The sequence below is a fragment of the Mytilus galloprovincialis genome, chromosome 7, assembly GCF_965363235.1.
Source record: "Mytilus galloprovincialis chromosome 7, xbMytGall1.hap1.1, whole genome shotgun sequence".
In the NCBI taxonomy this organism is placed as follows: Eukaryota; Metazoa; Mollusca; class Bivalvia; order Mytilida; family Mytilidae; genus Mytilus; species Mytilus galloprovincialis.
The window spans coordinates 57,013,096-57,033,124 of NC_134844.1; the positions used below are offsets into that span (position 1 = coordinate 57,013,096).

A 20,029-nucleotide genomic window follows, 5' to 3' on the forward strand; every position below is an offset into this window, starting at 1 on the left:
TTTGCTTTTTCCAATCATATTGTGTTGTAAAATGATGCCCTTTATGGGTTTTTGATTAGATTAATAAAATTCTTATCTTATCTTATCTTATCTTATAACCCTTCTAGTTGTCACGTCATTAAAAAGACACTATGAAAGGTCATTTTATTATAGATCTATTAGAAATTAATAATAAAAAGATTAAAACTAAAACAAATAAGCAGTTTCACACAGTTAATTTCATCAAGGATTTGTATATTTGTATATAGTGATACATAAATCCTTGATTTCATCACAAGTCAAAACTATAGTAAACACATTTTATTTTTTATAGTGAATGGCAAAATGTCGACGTGGGAAGTTATCTTCCATAAATATCTTAATTATCTGTTACATATACGGAGTCAACTGTTTTACTATAAACTTACATAAAAGTCGACAGGATAAAGAGTCTAATAATTTTCTTACTTTTGAAACTTTATACAATTAGCATTAGCAGTGCAATATTCAGAATTTTGTTACTCATACGTGTTTTTTGTTTTAAAAACAATGAATGATGTAACTGGCAAGGACACTAGTTTATGTTTAAAGCTGTCTGGTAATATGATGTGATTCAGTCATGTTACACAATTGGAGATCTAGAGCTTTTTAAAAACACCGTTGACACATCGGAATGACCTTGGACCCAAGAAAAGCTATGGTACCGTGTGGAAGTCATTGTCACCCTATGCATACATGCAAGAATACAATTAGCGATGAAAACTAACTTTTTCCTCAATATTAAATGTTTATGTAGCCTTTGAATTGTAACTAATAAATTTGCATATAGCCATCATTGTTTTTTTTATAAAGTTTTCTAATGCATATTATTTAAAAAAAAAAAAACCTAATATATGGTCCAAACACTCATTTGGTCCGGCCTGTTAATAACCAAACGAGTCACGACCATACGCGTATGGTCCGAATACTTAATATATGGTCCGGAACATATTATATATGAATCTTAATAAATTAGAGAAACATAATATTTTTGTAACTCGTAACTCGAACTTCGTAACTTGCAACTCGACTTTCGTAACTCGCAACTCGACCTTCGTAACTTGCAACTCGACTTTCGTAACTCGTAACTTGCAACTCGATGATAACGCAATGATAAGAAATCCTCAAGTCTTTCACTTCCTAAATTGTCTGTTTTTAGGTTTTATGATACATTGCCTAATTTTAAAGAACTGTTAAAACAAGTAATTATCTAGACTAAGTTGTTTCTCACTCATGGCCTTTCTCTGTTCAAATAATATGTAATATTATTTAAAAGCTGTTGAAATCTGAATAGGATAACTTTATATGTCCTTTCATGATTTCCTTGATAGAGGGTTGCTGCTCACAAGGAAGCTATTGAACCAAGAGTTCCAAATGGTGAAGTTGAAATCATCCCTTTATAAATTTTATGGGCGCCATCACGAGTTGGTTTATCGTTATGGAATAATCGTTTCACAGATGATATCGGATATGTTCCTTATGTCGTAACTGCAATCCCCTTCTGTTCCCTTTTCACGAATATGACCTACCGAATTAGACTATTTACCGGGTTTGTAATACCATGAGCCACACGACGGGTGCCACATGTGGAGCAGGATCTGCTTACCCTTCCAGAGCACCTGAGATCACCCCCAGTTTTTGGTGGGATTTGTGTTGCTTAGTCTTAGTTTTCTATGTTGTGTATTGTGTCTACTATTTGTGTTTGTCTTTTTCTTTTTTAGCCATGGCGTTGTCAGTTTGTTTTCTATTTATGAGTATGACTGTCCCTCTGGTATCTTTCGCCCCTCTTTTATAACACTTACTACTCTGTGAAAGTTTCAGGGAACCTGATTTAGTTGAGAAAGCTACACTATGTTTGAAAATACCATTGAAATAGTTCGACTCATTTTGTGGAAGTTGGAATTTAAGAATCAAATATTTTCCCAGAAACATCAATGATTTACAAATCAAAGAGTTGGAAGAGTTACTTGAACGCATGATTTATCTTGAGATTGTAAAAGTCGTATTTTTTATATAACTGTTATCCTTTCTAAACATTCTGACAAGTGTTACACGTATTTCGCCCTATTTTTTTTTTTTATTGTTTTATTATATGAAATAGCATTTTACTAAGTTAAACATGCATTTTTTATTCTAACGACGTTGTTCTAAATGTTGAAAAAATTAAAGTAATTTGATACGAAATTAGGAAGAAAATTATTTTTAAAAAGCTAAGTTATTAGTCTCAGTCAGTCATGAAATGAAAAATAAGGGACACGACGCATTTTTGTTGATAACAAATCAGTAAATCTTATTGACAATAAGCAGAACAGCGCGTGTGTTGCTGTTCTTCATTCTAAAGTCTTCATGGGAAACATATGCTGGCTTAATTTATCGAATTATTATAGACAGTAATATAACAGACACTTGATCTACAATGTTTACAGATTTCGGGTGAAATCTTCAAAATAAGTCGATCTGGAAGAATGTCGGAAATATGTGATTGCCATTTAAAACTTAGAGTATGCTGGGTAGGGGCAAATCTAAAGAGTTTTTGCAAAGGCTTTTTAACAAAAAGAAAGTGAGACATCGAATTTAACGACCCAATTCTGTAAATATGAATATTTTTTAATTCAAGCACCGGTATACAGTCGGTTAAGAGAGAAATGAAACTCGTGTTCGATCAGTAAGTCCTCTATATACAATAATGAACCAAAGATGGGATCAATATAAACAGGCTTATCGAAAAAAAAGTCTTGCAACTTTTTGCTTTTAGACCGACAAAATGATGCATGGACATGGATATAAAAATGGTATGCTTTGACGAGTTGGAATGGGTGGCAAACACACAGTCACGTTTTAAATGATATGAACCGTCGCTCTAATATTGACAGCTGTACATAAGCGTACTTATTTGCTTTGCGGAGTATGGTGTTCTGTGGCAAATAGATGTTGGTAAGTGTACGATGGGGAACTACTCTGGTAGAAAAAATAAATTTCTAAAAGTATCAGAGTTATCTTTCTTAATACGAAGTATCTACAAGCTATGCCTTAGTGAATATAAACTATTTTTAAGCAATTGTATTTAATACTATTTTATGCTTTATAAAATAATTATGTAATTTACTTTTTATTTTTCATGGGTGTCATATATTTACTAATAATGATTTGTTAATAGCTTACCAGAATATCAATGAATCAGACCAGTAGTCTGTTTTTAGTGGTTGTCGTTTGTTGGTGTGCTTCAGAGATGTTTCTTGTTTCTCGTTTTCTATATATAGATTAGACCGTTGGTTTTCCAGTTACTAGTATTTTTGGGGCCCTTTATAGCTTGCTGTTCGGTATGAGCCAATGGTCTGTGTTGAAGGCCGGCCGTACTTTGACCTATATATAGTTGTCTAATTGGCACTCATACCACATATTATTTATACAAAATTCCTTTCTTCACCAACTTACGCTCAATAAATACAATTTATTAGATTTACATGCAGCCATATTTAGAAGTCTTTGGAGCACGAAAATGCGAATAAAGAACAAAATTAAAATCACATCTAGTGCGATATTTTAGATGCTTATTTATTCAAAAATTGGCTTCTGCTTTACCGCGCCACATTCTTTGTATGCTTTTTTTGTATGTGATGTTCCTTACTTGTGAGTAGTCTTATTTCAGTGCTTTGTGTCTATGCATGGTTTTTATAAGAGTTATTATTGTGCATTGTAGCAATCTTTTGAGTGGAGCAGATTGCATCAGATTTTTCCAGTTTGCTATTATACAGTGTTGTTAAACCACTGTCCCAAGTTAGGGTAGGGTTGAGTGCTCACAATTTTTTTTTTTTTTATTAATAGCTATTGGCATGAACTAGCTGTCAGTCACTGTGAGTACTAACATATGTGTACATTGTGTCTTTTCTGTTATGGGGGATGTATAAATATCCTGCTTAGTCCGGTCTTTGTTTTTGATTGGCGGGAAATTGGCGCCAGCAAACATGTTCAACCCCGCCACATTTTGTGTATGCCTGTCCCAAGTCAGGTGCATCTCAGGAAGCAACCATTTAGTTTCAAGGGGAATGGTTATTTGTCGGAGTCAGAAATTTTGTCGGGAACATGTTTATTTACTTTTTTCAAACAATAAATCAATTTTTCTTTTTTTTTCAAAATTAAACACCATAAGGTATTGGGAAAATCAGTATAAAAATTAAATTTTTTTTCATCAAAGTGGGGATAAGAATATTTTTAGAAAAAATCCTACCACCCCCCCCCCCCCCCCCCTTCCCCTTTTGCAGTTAAATGGTCGTTCCCTTACATGTTGAATTTTACATCCCTCCGTCTCTAAAAAAAAATTAAACATTTCACACTGCATTAATATATTTGTAAACAAATGATTTTTCCTAAAACTTCACAATAAATGGTACAATCACTCAGTCGTGTCCTTTTATCAAAGTGTGTGTTTACAATATAATATTTTTATCTGGCATATCTTCTAAAATATATTGCATAAAAGCAGCGCTCATTTATTTTTTTTAGTACACTTTAACTAGCATGTTGCATATCGTGATTTGATAAACATATGACGGACTACTAAATTCATATAATCAACTTCCGGTAATGCATTTTTTTTTAAATGCATAAATTTTAAAAATCGTTCTCTAGTTTGTGTGTCTATCTAAGTTAATAATTCGATGATTTTGCGAGGTTAACTAATAGGCTCCTCTTCAAGTCGAACCGATTGTTCAATTCCGAATCTGAATTTACAGTTCCCTTCAATATCCCAAGTTATTGTTCTATTCTCGACTACAAATCCTTTTGCACCCCTTTTAGCTTCGTCTTTCATCATTTCTGAAAAATCTCCTTCCACAGACTGAATGAACGAATTGTTATCCTTTAGATTTGTAATAGAGACAAAAACAATTCCGCGGACTTTCACATTCATTTTATAACTTGCGGTAAATTCTTTTTCCTTTACCTCCATGACAGCTGTTGTTTTGGTCTTTTTCGGCACCTTCACTGTACTATTAACAGCCCAAGTTAATGATTTCTCATTGGTATCCTCAAATCCGGTTTCCATAGTTGTCTCCCTTCCGAACCCAGCTGTAATACCTGCGACTTCATCCGGAAGTCCAAGTTTCAGCTCTACGTTAAAGCCTTTCGTGAATCCTTTGGTTATATTGGTCGTACTAACGCATGTCGTTGTTCTCTCTGTTTGGAATGAATGTTCCTGCTCAGAATCCGTATTATTTTGAAAAGTGGACTGAAAAACAACTTGTACTGTTGGCACATCTTCCATCTTTTTATCTAAGTATTCCTCTCCCTCAGAAACAAAGCGGACCCTGGACCAATTCACGTCAAGTCTCACGTCATCATATTTTAATTTACTGAGTTCTTTTGATCGTGTTTTCATGAATGCAGTCCATGCCCAGGTCTTGGCGATTTCCTCCAAGTCTAATAAGTTAGACATTTCGGCACTGAAAAAATAGAAGCAAATGATAGATAGAACGAGATTATTTGTTTAACATTCACATATTTTATTCTATACAAAAGTAAAAGGCTAAAGGGACGTTTTTATATTAATTTAAACTTACTTATCCTTGTTGTGTTTTTGGGACGTACAACACTATAGCAATCAATCAATCATATGCTAGATAGATTCCATACAACAACAAAGAATTAATAAAATTGTGAAGTTAACATGACAATTGTCATAAAATATTAATTTAACTATTGTTTTGACAATAAGAACTTGACAAGCGTGAGAAATCCCGTCAGTCAGATATCAATTTTTGTTTTACATTTGCTATTTTGTGAGTAGGCGACAAATGTACAATCGTAATCGGGACATTTGACAATTAATTTATATTAAATTAGATTAAATAAATAAACTTAGTACATGTAGGTGTAATCATCATTAAACTTTTTGGATCATTTTAAATAATAATTTTTGTAATGTGTGTCCTATATAAGTTGCCATTTTATTGTTTTGACACATCAAAATAATGATATGGATGAAATGATTTAAGGCCTCGTTTTGAGTTAAATTGTACAAATGTTGTTTTATTACATAACAAAGGACTCAAAATTGTGCTTCTGGACAATACATATTTTAGGATTACAATTATAAACATTTTCGAACTAAATACGTAATTACAGAAGCCTAAAGTAAATCGGTCAATAGAATTTTATTTCTACATTAAACTTTCAAATGTTGTTTACACGAAAGATTACGGGATTTTTTTTCCTTCAATGATTGAAAAATAAACATGACGGACAAAACAAAGATTATATATTCATCATTGTAAAATAATTGAAAATATTTGAAGTGTGAACCAGTAAACAGATTAGCAACTTTTATTTTATTTTAAATTTTATGGTGTGGTTGTTAAATGTTTATAATAATTATAGTTTGACTCTTTTGTGTACCGAATGGTGAAAAAATGTCAGGTATTGGTAAGAAAAAAAGGAAATTTTCAGAACATTAAGCAAAATCCCATAGTATTCTATCACCCTTAACTTATATAAAAAAAAAAAAAAAAAAAAAGGCATTGTTCAAGTTTCAAACTTAACATTCGCTGAAATCATAGAGTTTACTGACGAACAATTCGGAACGTAATGATAGGCATTTTGAAACCTTGGGTATCAATGCCGGATGCGTAAAGAGTTAGACCGTTGGTGGTTGGGTGTGTGAGCCGAAGGGGCAATTTATCCACGAACAGGCAAAGTGTACAATAATTACAAAGTAAAAAAAAAAAGCTAGACTTATTATATTGCGTCCATGCTGAGTATAACATGTACCAGTATGAGAATGAAACATATTTATACATTGATAATCTATATTGATTGATAACATTCTTCCAATGATTACTAGTAGTTACGGTGTTGTAATTGACATACCGAGTGTTAATTACCTTACTCATACCGTAATTGATTAACTTGTAGTGATGTATCGACATATTCAACAACATGTTGTATTTTTTCACAGATCTGTATACATTATTTAGCTTGGGAATTATATTGCTTTCCAGTTAATTCATACTTATATAGAGCGTGTTATTAGACAATGTAAATAATGTGATTGATGATGATGTTGTATTGTTGTTTAACGTCCAGTTGCAACTATTACATACATATCAGCACGAGAGCATGGACCCTGCTTTGAAAATGTACGAGAACAACATTACACAACGATAATGCTTTTTGAATATCAATATTTTAAAAACCAAAGTAAAGAAACAGGATACATGTACATTGTAATTTGTACATGTAGTAGGATACTGCAATATCATCCAAGTTTGCTGTGATTCATTTATGAGAGTATCCAAACTTTGTACTTATGTGCTTGGTTATAGAAGAAAGAGGACACTTTCCACACCATTTATTAAATGTGGACGACAATTCGCAATCTATTTTACCATTATTCAAAGGTAGCTGTCTTTTTGTTAGAGAGAAAAGGGGGGGGGGGGATATAACAACCTTTTTGTTTGGAAGCTTTACAAAATTATTTTTTTTTGTATCTCATTCTTATTTCTTAATTAAAATTGTTGCATCTACAAGTTTAGTAAGTATTTTTCCTTTAAATCCGACATTCTTTACAAAATGATAAAAGCCATAATCATGAGATGTGACTAATATGGACAACAATGAACGAATTTAGAAAATTGCATCGTTAATATCCATCGCAAATTACTATTGGCAAAAGAATTATTTACACTAAAGTAATTTAATAACCTCTCTCCTTTATCGAGAAATTGGATTGTTTGTGATAAAGAGAACGGAATGTATTTGTTCATTCCGGAGACCAATAACTGGAGAAAAGAAGATTTGTTTTACATAGTAAACCTTCAAAAGATCGTCTTGATCAATAAATGATCGCATGATAGGAAAAGATTTTTGTGATGTGGGATTTCATTTTCATCTTAATGTAATTTTGAATATCTGTCAAGGGGTTAAATGGTAAATGAACAACAATCAATGAGCATTTATACTTAAAAGGAAAATGGATATATGGTAAGATGATTTTGAGATAGAAATCGACTTTCCTTAAGCTATTTTCCATATGCCAATAGATGTAGGAAGATGTGGTATGAGTGCCAATAAGACAACTCTCTATTCAATTTATAACAGTAAACAATTATAGATCAAGGTACCGCCTTCAACACGGAGCTTTGGCTCACACCTACCAGCAAGCTGTAAAGGGCCCCATAAATTACTAGTGTAAAACCATTCAAACGGGAATACCACATTTAACGGTCTAATCTATATAAAAACGAAAAACGAAAACCATAATAAACCACATAAACAGACGACAACCACTGAACATCAGATTCCTGACTTAGGGCAGTTGCAAACAATTGCACGTTTTTATATGTACAATAACTATTGGCAAGCAGATTCTTAAAGAACTAAACACTCCCCCCAAACCCCAATCCCCCCGATTTATATATATACCGAGACGATTTCTGTTTGATACATACAATACATATCGATAGGCTAAAGATACAAGAAGTAAAAAAATACCCCCCTTTTCCTCCTCCTTTTTTCACCAGAGACTCAATCTGTATCAAATCTTTTTGACTTGAAGCTAGAAGATTTCTCTGAGGAAGATTTAAGCGTCTGGCGTACTAACTCATAATCCTGGTACATTTACCTTTGATAACTATTAAGATCGTTATTACCTCCATGCCACATCAATTAAAGAGAAGAATTCGTAAGAAAGGTTAAAACAAAATGTTTGACATGTTTTGAACAGGAAGATGTGCTGATCGTGTGTGTATGTAATTAGTTTCCCTTTCCTCGTTAATGAACCGCATCAGCGTTTTATAGTGGAAGTCTGTACTTCATTATTTCCTGTGTGTTTATAATATGAATTATTAGGTTTAGACAGAAGTTGATCTTCTCGGCATTATTATAAACATGCTCAAAATATATACATGTGAAAAGTATTTAAAACCATAGAAATTATATTATGTTTGATAAAAGGGGGAGGTGGATGGGTCCATATAGCCTTGCTAAAAGAATGAAAATTGAAGGGGGTACTATAATATAAATGTATTTGCATTTTATACATTTTTTACCGTGTAAGATACAAAATAGTATGACAGGAGGGTATCGGATATTGGTGGGGTACAGATAGCCGTGTCTTATAAAAGTGAAAAATTACAAAATTATTTTTCTTTTAAATGACAAAATCAATAATATGACGAGAAGTAAAACAAAAAGAAACTATAAGAAGCAAATATCCATCAAATTATGAAATTATCATTACACATCATCTTGAAATTTGTTCCTTGGGTATATATCATTTTACCACTTTGCCAAAAGCAACAATTTTAATAGTGTACAACATTATCGTCTTCACTCAAGCGTTTTTATAACTTTTGTTTCAAGCTAAGTACATACTATCCCCTGAGACTGGGACTCTATTGTATATTAAAGTGTCAGTATGTATTTGTTGCAACAGGTACATACAAAATAATTAGTAAACCACACTATAGATGTAATACCCATATGGGTTATAAATGTAACAAAAAAGGGAGAGGCGTCTTCTTTGGATCTCTTCAACGTTTAATTGTGGAAATTTTCAAATTTATATAATTCATCCAATTCTTTCCTTTCTTTCGAATTTACCCAGCACTGAGATCAAATTTAAAAAAAATGAAACCGCTGTCCTTTAAAAATGAATTTATCCCTATAAAATGTGTTTGAATAATGAAATAGAAATTAGCATATTACTCTCAAAATATATATGCACACCCTGGCAAAAAAGGATTCATTACATTTTAAAGCGTTCAGAATGCCGAACCTGTCAAACTGGGGTAGACGGATGATACAATTTAAAAGAATTGAAATATTTTAGTTATTGTTTAAAGTATCTGTTATTGTTCATATAATGCGCTTTATTCTAATATTTAAATATTTATACTTATCAAAAGGTTCTTATAAAACAGACTAAACAAGTCAGCCGCCATTGTGAATATATTTGGATTATTTAATAATCACACGGAAATATCTGCTTGAAAATTTGTAGTGTTTTAAGTCTCATGTAAAAGTGTAAAATAAACTTATTTAAAAGGAAATAATTTGTAGATTTGGGTCACAGTAATGATAATGGTAGAGATATAAAAATCTAAGGAAATAATATTATCAAGTGAAAACAAACGGGGAAATGGAAAAAAATGGAAGCCCGACATTTTCCTCGCATTAAATAAAACAAACAGTATCCGTGCTACACGTATTGCAAAATATATCAATAATTATCTTTTTTGTTGATAAACTTGATCAATTCCCATTTCAAAATCAATGATTTCATCCCTCGGCCTATATTAAATTCCTAAAAAATAAGTCTCCACCCTTTTTCCAAAACGGAAAAACACATACAACACTAAAAATGTTTACTCCATTTCACGAAGATTTGTTCTGATATGTTTTGATCATTAGAAAAAGATGAAGAATACTTACCTTTATATATAATTACTGACAAAATTTACTGATCCAGGAAAAAATCCGATGTAACAGCTGAATATGGATGATGATGACTGATAAAATGAATGGTGATTGGTTGAGAATAATCACATGACTTCGAGTATTGATTTGGTCTGGCAGGTAATTTTTGCCAGGTGATTTATTTGTTTAATAATCACAGATGGTTTAATTAATTATTTATCAATAAAATGCAGAAATGTCACGATTTTCATTTCAATTATTTGAAAATTAATTAATTGTCGAACTACACCCTTAATAGCTATAGAATTAACATACTTACACATTTTGCTTTCAAAATACTTTGTTTTATCGATTATTAAAGTTACTCAACGACCAGCGGTCATGGAAGTAGATGCACAACCTGTAACGACAAACGGCGATTTTTTTGTAATACTCGAATATTAGAGAAATCTGACCCGTAAATATAGTGCGAAGTCTTTTCTGGGAGTTGCTTTGGGATCATGCAAGTTTCTTTGGCCTCAAAGAGTCAGATGTATAAAAACAGATGCAGGACTACATCAATTTTGTAGTTTAAAGATGTTTGAAAGCTTTTGGCTTTGGACTGATATAACATGTTAAGTTTCTTTGACAGTGTGTTTTTTCAGGCGACTGTTACAAATACTAAAAAAGTTACTAAAAATAGGGTTTCGGTTCAAAGTCAACTGATACGAACCATCAATTTTTTAATGTTACTTGTACCATAATCTATTATTTATCATTTCATTTTTCGAAGAATTAAATATAAGAGATTATGGAACATTCCGGCAGCACTTGATTCAATTTTTTTAAAAAGCATGAACTTGCTTCTACATGCTAACAGAAAAACTACAAAATCTGATAGCTAAAGATGGTAATTTATTATACAGAAAGTTCTTCTATAGTTTGACTGTTACCATGCAGACGTTTACTCAACACAGTCAATATTGTCAAGCAAATTTGTAAATAGAGATGTTTGTGCGTGTCTTTATGTTATGAAAGTATCCAAAGCATCAAACTGCATTTTCACAACAAAGTAATTACAAAATTAAAATCATTTATATAGATGCCGAATAAAGCTTTCTGGAAATAGGAAAATGTTGCAGGATTGTTAATAAGACAACTACCCGTACAAACTCAAGATAAAATTTGTGACTAAATATACTGCTGTTGATTTGATTAAATTGGCATGCATAAAAAAAAACCACTCTATCAACGTCTTTTAAGTGGTTCGATTCAATGTAAATGGCTTGTTGTTAATTTTTACTTTATCCTTCCATAGCTTCCAATAGCTATGGTGGCCGGTTAAGGCCATTTTGTGTTTTTGCCCTTCATATTCTATAGGGCGAAAACTCGAAGTCGAAAACGCGAAAACGCGAAGTCGAACATGTGAAAACGTGAAAACGCGAAATATTTTGTCCTTCTTTTCGACTTTGAGATCTCGGCGAAAACTCGAAGTCGAAAACGTGAAAAACGTGAAAACGTGAAAACGCGAAATATTGTGTCATTCTTTTCGACTTTGAGATTTCGCGCCAGTCGGATAGAGTATTTTTTGACAAATACCACGGCAGAGAGGGTAAAAAAGGCATATCCGTTTGCATATACCCCGGCGGCGTTAAAACATGAACGATATTCATTTGATACAGTAGATTGGTGACAAATACACTGGCTATCAACCAATCAAAACCCAGGATTCTTACATAAGGTGTAATTATCTATATTACGGCTTATTTGTTGTTTAACGTTTAACGTCCAGTGACAGTTATTTCATACGTATTTAGGTTGAAGATACATGTTAAACGTTTACAATGTAATCTTTAAAGACGAATGTGTATCGGTTAATGTTGATGACCACTAGCTCGATTCAAGTAGAGAGTGCCCCTCAGGTCTCACTATGGGGGTCCTAAATACTGAATAAAAGGGTCCATAAATGTGGAGAAGGTGTGAAAAGAGACAACTACAAGTATATTATCAATTCAACAGGTACCTAGTCGTTTTTCGACAAATTTGACCATACTGAAAGGTTTACTGAATATTTTACGGAGGGAGTTAGCCTATATATATATTATATATATATATGACGTGTGCTAGTCACGAATACGAATACTCGGTGGGTGTGATGCTTTTGCATCTCTCACAAACTGACATCGTGTTTAGCGCGGTTCCTTTCTGTGAGACGGAAAACGTCCAGGTACAACACTATACATGTACTATAAATCTCAAATACCCATCAATTGGATTTCAACGAAAATATGTTGACATATTTTATTTACATACAAGGTGTATACCATTCCATATCTATATATGTAGATTAAGGGACAATGTTTTATCAAAAATTAAGGCAATTAAAGATTTAATCTTCAAATAGAATTGTCATAACGAGATTTAATTCTACTCTACATGGCCTATTAAAGATTGACAAAGATTACAGAGGAATTTGCTACAAACTACATATGTAGATGTAGCAAATGTACATGCAATGATTCATCTCGATCTTATTTGAAATCTTGTGAACTATCTAACCTAAGGTCATTTGTGATACTTTAGATTATTTAGTCATCTCTCACAAACAAGACCCTATATATATATATATGTGACCGTATACAACAATGCGGATTGACTACATTTATATTCCTTTTCATCTGTCGCTATATATGCTGGTTTTTTTCCCCGCGGAATCACGGAGCAAACATTTGTCTTTGTCTTTTGTAAACAACTGTCACGTGACATGTCTCCTACATTTTGTGTTGCAGAATATTGATTTACATTCTGTCTGTTGAAAAAAGTTTTTTTTAAGCTCTTATAAGGCAAGAATACTCCTTTTCAAAGCCTCTCGTCTCCGTTCCCAGAAAAATAAAATAATCGTTAACCTTAAAAATATAAATACAATCAAAATTTTATTTAGCCTTGTGCATAATAAATACTGAAGTGTTTTTGATAAAACAAACAAATACAGTTGAAGAAATTTGGAACCAAATATACTGAATTAAAAACTTATATCTGTATTCTGTTTAACTGCACTGTATCTATCTATTTTAAATCTCGTTTAAATTACTCCAAAAGATGAGTTAGAAAAACGCCGGAAATACTTCAATATGCACAAATGTTGTCAGAACCTCATTGCAATCGTTCAGATGCACCCTTGTTGCCGAACCCGAATAAGTCGGTCCCTCTCAAAATTGGATCTCTCCTTATTGCAAAGTAAACGTAGATCAGCGGGAAAAGACATCTTCTCTATATCTTTAACCAAAGGCTTTACCTTGCCAATAAGCGTTTTTGACTTTTTCAAATTTAAATAAAATTTTCCCTTCAAGATGAGATGGACGTGTTGATTCATAATCCAGGCTTTCTTCCCCACATTAAATAGTATTAGGAAAATATTGCATCAAAACAATTTTGTTCTTATTGCATATGTCAAAGCATTCCTGAACACAAATTTTTAATATCATAAAAGCATCATATTTTTTTATTTTTGTGAATGTTTTGATAAGGTTATTGTACCCAAAAAAAATCATAGCACAAATACAGTTTTTTCTCAATAACATATAATGTATCTTAGTAATGTCGCTTTGTCCGACACATATTACTTTGAGTAACTAAACATAAAAACCTTTTAAATGTTCGTCGCTTCAACCCACATTCACATATCTTTACAAAACTATTAGAAAGTTAGAATATGAAACAACTTTTACCAAGAACGGTGCTTCTCAGTGCGAGCTGTATAGGACACTATACAAATCTGTCCCAAACACATTCGAGTCGGTAAAAAGGTTAGATCCATTTTTTCCCCTTTTGGAATGCTTATAAAAAGTCTGATGAATGGGAGACAACTCAACTTTCTAAAATATTTATGAAATAATCTGCACCACCGTGCCAACTACAAAGTTAGGACGGCTATACTAGAGGGCACACGAGTTTTTTCCTTAACAGATTGTTATTTTTTTTGGCAGAATACAGCATCTTTTAAACTGAAAGTCTATGCGACCCCCGCGGAGATGATGTAGCTGTTACTCACCCCGAGAGTGACAGATCAAGATTTCGAACCCCGCGGCCGGTCATACTAAAGACCTCAAAATTGGCATTTGCTAAGCACGAGCCATTTAGGAACACACATATAAAGACTGATTAAATCGGAATCAGGGTAAGCTAGGTGACATGTGTAGTCGCGGCCTTATATTTTGAGAAATAGCCATCATTCCAAGTATTTGCATTTAGGATTTACATGCTTGGTAAAGAAAAAACAAAATTGGGAATGGCATCTTCTTGCACGCAATAAATGGAGCAAACAACCCGGCTGAAAGTGACATGCACCGTAAAAGAAAAGAGGATAATATCAAAGGAACATTCAAACTCCTAAGTCGAATACAACTGACAAGGCCATGGTTAATGTATGCTCATTAAACTTTTTGTCTTTTTTGTGTTCTTAACTAATAGATAATTGGTAGAATTAAAAGTGGGCAAACCAGGATATACTAGTAAACCAGATATAGTATCTTCAACTTATTCTTTATTCCCATAAGAAACATTTTTAAATTTATTCACTTTGGTAACAGGAAAGAACTGGAATTTTTAATATCATTTTTAAAATAGCTATTGTTACCACATTTAACAATTGTTTGAATTACAGACCACAGTTCTCGAATACTCAATGTTTGTTCTTCGATTTGTGCTATTAAAATACCGGTTCTAAAGACATTTTATGGGATTTTTTCCTATTTCCAAAAATTAGACATTTTCAGATATTGTTTCATGTGCATGTCCCAAGTCAGGAGCCTGTAATTCAGTAATTTTTGTTTGTTCCTGTATGTTGATTTTGTTTTTGGTAATTGTTTTGTACATAAACCAGACCGCTAGTTGTTTTACATTTGTCACTTCGTGGTTTTATATAGCTTACTATGCGGTATGGGTTTTGACCATTGTTGAAGGTCGTACGGTGACCTATAGTTGTTAACTTCTACGCCATGTTGTGTCTGGTGGAGATATGTCTTATTGGCAATCATACCAAATATTTTCATTTTCATATTTATAATGCACTCCTTGGTGTAGAAATTCTGATTGTATGCTAAAAGAATCATCAATTACAAAGTGCAGATTAATTACACACATATTATAATGCCCATAATTAGACACCAACCAGACAACAGCAAACAAAAGAAATTTAAAAGTGTGAATCAATCTAACATACACTTCCAAAGATGTGTCATTAATAAATAAATTATTGAAAGAATAACACAAATTAATGTAAGCAAACATAGCTACTTTCTACCATATTTGATTTTCGTTTGTTTCAGAAATCAAATCGGGTTTCTAGTATGCATTGTAATTGTGTGAATTGTTTAACATTATTTTAAATGCCGGGATTTTATAGTCTACAATACGGTGTATGCTCTGCTCGTTGTTGAAGATCATACGATGATCTATAATTAGCTACATCCAAATCCTTTGGTGGATAGGTGTCTTGATAGGAAATCATACAACATATCCTTATTTTTCTAATTACGAGAATTCTGACTTCATTAATTTGTTCAACCCTAGCCATTGACCTGTATTTCAATATAATGCTAGCCAATTACTAAAGACTTCAATAGTAAAGGTTTACTTCATGATTTAAGGTGGAAAATAAAAATACTCTGTAAACAATTCCGAATGGTGGACATCAGGTCATGACAATAGTCGATTTCAATAATTTTAGGCATACGTTTGTTATAATTTCTTTTGGACTTTGAATTGTAATTCATAAAGTCCACCTCCCCGACCAAGGGGACTGGGGAATAGTAATATTATAACTTTTGGTCTTCTTTTAACCGGCAGTAAACCTTTTCCAAAGGGGGCGTCTGTTTTGCAGTGCGGGATGTATAAATACGCATCCACGTCCGGTCAGAATTGAAACTTTAAATTCGATGACTCGTGTAGGGAGAGAGAGTGCCACGCTCTCTGCACGAAGAATCAACAACTCTAACGAGGGTACCGTAGGCAGCCGGGTACAAGGTAGTATTTCCGTCCTTATCCAATTAATCGTTATTTTCAGGTGGAAGTTCACATTTCCCGACATTCACCCAGGACAATGCCTATTGTATTTATTGTTAGTTTGTTCTCGTCCTGCACATACTAGGTTAAATATGTCCCACCGACGTTAAGAAAACAACAATCAACCAATTTAAAAACTCCACCTTAATTGCTCTTGCTATCAAAGAAAAGATGAATACCAGAAAACCACCGAGGAATCTAAATTCGGAGTTTGTGTTGATGTCAGATACTGGCTATAACGGTTTTATTTACTCTGAACAACTTATGTATTGTTAAAGACATTTTTTTATTTGACATCCAAGTTTTTTCATGTTGTTCTTATTGCTAGATTGCTGTCTTATTACGAATACCTCTAATCCCTAAGTTTTCATATAATTGGCATAAATCATGACCGTCTGGTTTCCAAACACTGACTAAAGAGACAATAAATATGTCGGGTACTAAAGTGAAAAGGCCTTGAAAACAACCCAATGTAGTAAATAAATGTAAATGTTGCTTCGTTCGAAGTATTTTGTTAGGATAAAGCATCACCATAATAATAAAGTCCAAGAAGACCCTGGAGTTATACAAAAAGGGGGGAGGGGGCAAGAATTTTTCCCATTTATAAATATCTTTTGACTTTGTGGTGCCTGCAATACGTGTGTTTCATTGAATTACACATTTTTCTTGCGTCCTTTTTTCTTATTTTTGCAATCAGATCTTATTTACATTTTAATTAATTCCATTAACGGTTGATGATATCAAGAGATTCTGGTGATTCTCATGATGCTTTTTCATTATTGAAGATCGCATTTTGATCGCGACTTTTCTGTAAGTTGCTGATGTGTTATTGGATTTTTAAATAGCATTCAACAGTTAAAAACAACCATGATTGTTTAACGTCTTCCTTTGCTCAATATTCTGATATGACACTTGTCATAAAATACAAAAAAGAAGATGTGGTATGATTGCCAATGAGACAACTGTCCACAAAAGACCAAAATGACACAGTCATTAACAACTATAGGTCACTGTACGGCCTTCAACAATGAGTAAAACCCATACCGCATAGTCAGCTATAAAAGTCCCCGATAAGACAATGTAAAACAATCAAACGAGAAAACTAACGGCCTTATTTATGTAAAAAATTCAGTGTGTTGGAAAAACATGGGGACGATTACAGCTTATTTGCGACATTCCAAATAAACAAAACAAACTTAAGACCTGACTATTGTAGTCAGTTAACAGCGAAATCGCCAGGATAAAATTGAATAAAATAAACAAAATTCATTTATAGTATGAAAATAACTTATATTTTATTACATACATAAATTAGATAAGACATTGCACAGAGAACACAACATTTCATGTTGAACCATTAAATAAAAAAATACAATACGTACACTAAATTAAGTCTTATTGTTTCTGTACAATTAAATGCAAACAACAAAATTGGAGTATTGTAATACAACACAGAAAGTCAAGTTACATACATCGGACCTATTTACTCCGAAACAGTCCTCGTCAATATTGCACGAAGAACACAACACCAGTCTTCATATAACAATTATAACCCATATATACAGTGAAATTAGTTTGAACGTTTCAGTACAATTCAATGCAACAAACTTGATGTAGTTTAATTCAACACGTCATCATAACTATCAAGTTACATAAATTCGCTTATCGGACCTATTTTCTCCAAAACAGTCCTCGTCAAATTAAAAGTAAATATTTACACATGGAATAGCTTCCAGTTCACGCTTCTTTTTCTGGTTGAACATGGTTTCATGCAGCTGAGCATTTGTGTAGTTGCATGGTCTACGCATACATCATTTGAACCTCCGTGGATTTTACAGCTGTTTACATCACCCTGATATTTGTGTGCACAGTTTGTCCGACATGTTGCAAATGCTGTACCGACTAGAAAAAGTACGGCAATCAGAATTAATACTTTCCTCTCCATTTTCTACAAAAGAGTAGCGAAAAATTAGATAACATCTAACATGTGATTGTTAAATGATATAATAGAACATGTGAATGCTAAATGAAATACCAGAGCATGTGAATCTAAAATGAAAAAAAAAAACCAGAACAGAACTCGTGAATTTTAAATGAAATAACAGAACAGAACATGTGAATGTTAAATGTTAAATGAAATAACAGAACATGTGAATGTTAATTGTTTAATGAAATAACAGAATATGTAAATGTAAAACAAAATGATTCGTCCACATATTGTGTGCTTTTACTCATAACACAGCAAAATGTGTATATGTGACATAGGCACACAACTAGAAGCCGACATATTATATTGTGATTTCGGACCGGTTACATGTATGTAGCATGATATTTATCTTAGATATTATTCTAAGGGTAGCAAGTCATTTCGTACCTTGACCATTTCGTACCTCTGCCATTTCGTACCCCAAAAAATACATCAATGAGACAGCTTAACCAGAAAATCAAAAACATCTTACAAAATGGTATACATATAAATTTTCAATGAGGTACGAAGAGGTATACATGTAAATATTCCATGAGGTACGAAATGGCCAAGGTACGAAAAGGTCAGGGTACGAAATGACTATAATTCATTCAAAGTCACAGATTATCTTATGTTACAGAATTTTTCGATATTAAAACCTTCAATTTGCACATTTATAATAAATACGCTACATATGTTAAGGAGTTTGTACGACGATCTGTTATTTGGGAAAAGTTCATTTACAAGCGCCAGAAACCTCAAAGAAATGGATACAAATGAAAAAATATTGATGCGTTTCTTCTGAAAATAAGTCTTTTAACAATTAAGTCAAATTCAATTTCATTAATGTAACGTCCAAGATAAAAACATTGTAAATGTTTTACATTTGCTATTGTGTGACCATATATTGCTTGCTATGCGGTATGGGTTTTGCTCATTGTAAAGGCCGTACTTTGACCCGTAATTTTGACTTCTATGTCATTTGGTATCTGGTTGAGAGTTGTCTCATTGGCAATCATCTCCCTTTTTTGTATTTCCGAAAGAAAAAAAATTGTCAGAAAAGAAACACTAAATTATTTAAAAAAAAAATAAAAAAAATAAAAATACAGAGACATTCATGAAAGAATATATAAGTTAGAAATGAAGTGTACTTACAATTTCGTCTGCTTTTTGTGTATAATCAAAATGATAGCTTTGTCCAGTTTTGACTTTTATTTGGACAGTGACCAGTTTATATAGTTACTTTATTAGCCGGTAATCTCAAGTGACTAGATAAATACTCAGATGAAGATTGGAATATTAAGGCGTAATACTTATACTCAATATGTATGTTGTAAAAACCGCACCAATTGTATTTTAATAGTTGTATTCATTGTCAATAAAAAAATAAACGAAGCAGTCGGCAATTTTTGAATATGCTTGAAGTTTCGAAGCGGTTCCCGAAAAAAAAATCTTTTTTAAAAGGCATTGCTTTTTGTTTCAAGTTAAGGAAGCTTTTAATTTTATTTGATGACGACTGAGCTAGTCTGAAATTTCTGATGCTTGTTAATGTAGTTCATTACTGTATCCATGATTAACATGACAGGTGCC

The 20,029-nt window shown here is 32.7% G+C and overlaps 1 protein-coding gene and 1 long non-coding RNA gene across 2 annotated transcripts; both read right to left on the minus strand.

The window, feature by feature from the left end:
- Positions 1–4,487: 4,487 nt before the first annotated feature.
- LOC143083350 (uncharacterized) lies at positions 4,488–10,565 on the minus strand. Its single transcript, XM_076259608.1, has 2 exons — positions 10,447–10,565; positions 4,488–5,459 (listed from the first exon to the last, which is right to left on the minus strand). The coding sequence occupies exon 2, from the start codon at positions 5,450–5,452 to the stop codon at positions 4,691–4,693; it is 762 nt and encodes a 253-aa protein (XP_076115723.1). The 5' UTR covers positions 5,453–5,459; positions 10,447–10,565; the 3' UTR covers positions 4,488–4,690.
- Positions 10,566–17,742: 7,177 nt separating this feature from the next.
- Positions 17,743–19,711, minus strand: LOC143081800 (uncharacterized). The gene is made up of 2 exons (XR_012980097.1): positions 19,595–19,711; positions 17,743–18,421 (listed from the first exon to the last, which is right to left on the minus strand). It is a non-coding gene; the product is annotated as an uncharacterized LOC143081800 (long non-coding RNA).
- Positions 19,712–20,029: the final 318 nt, after the last annotated feature.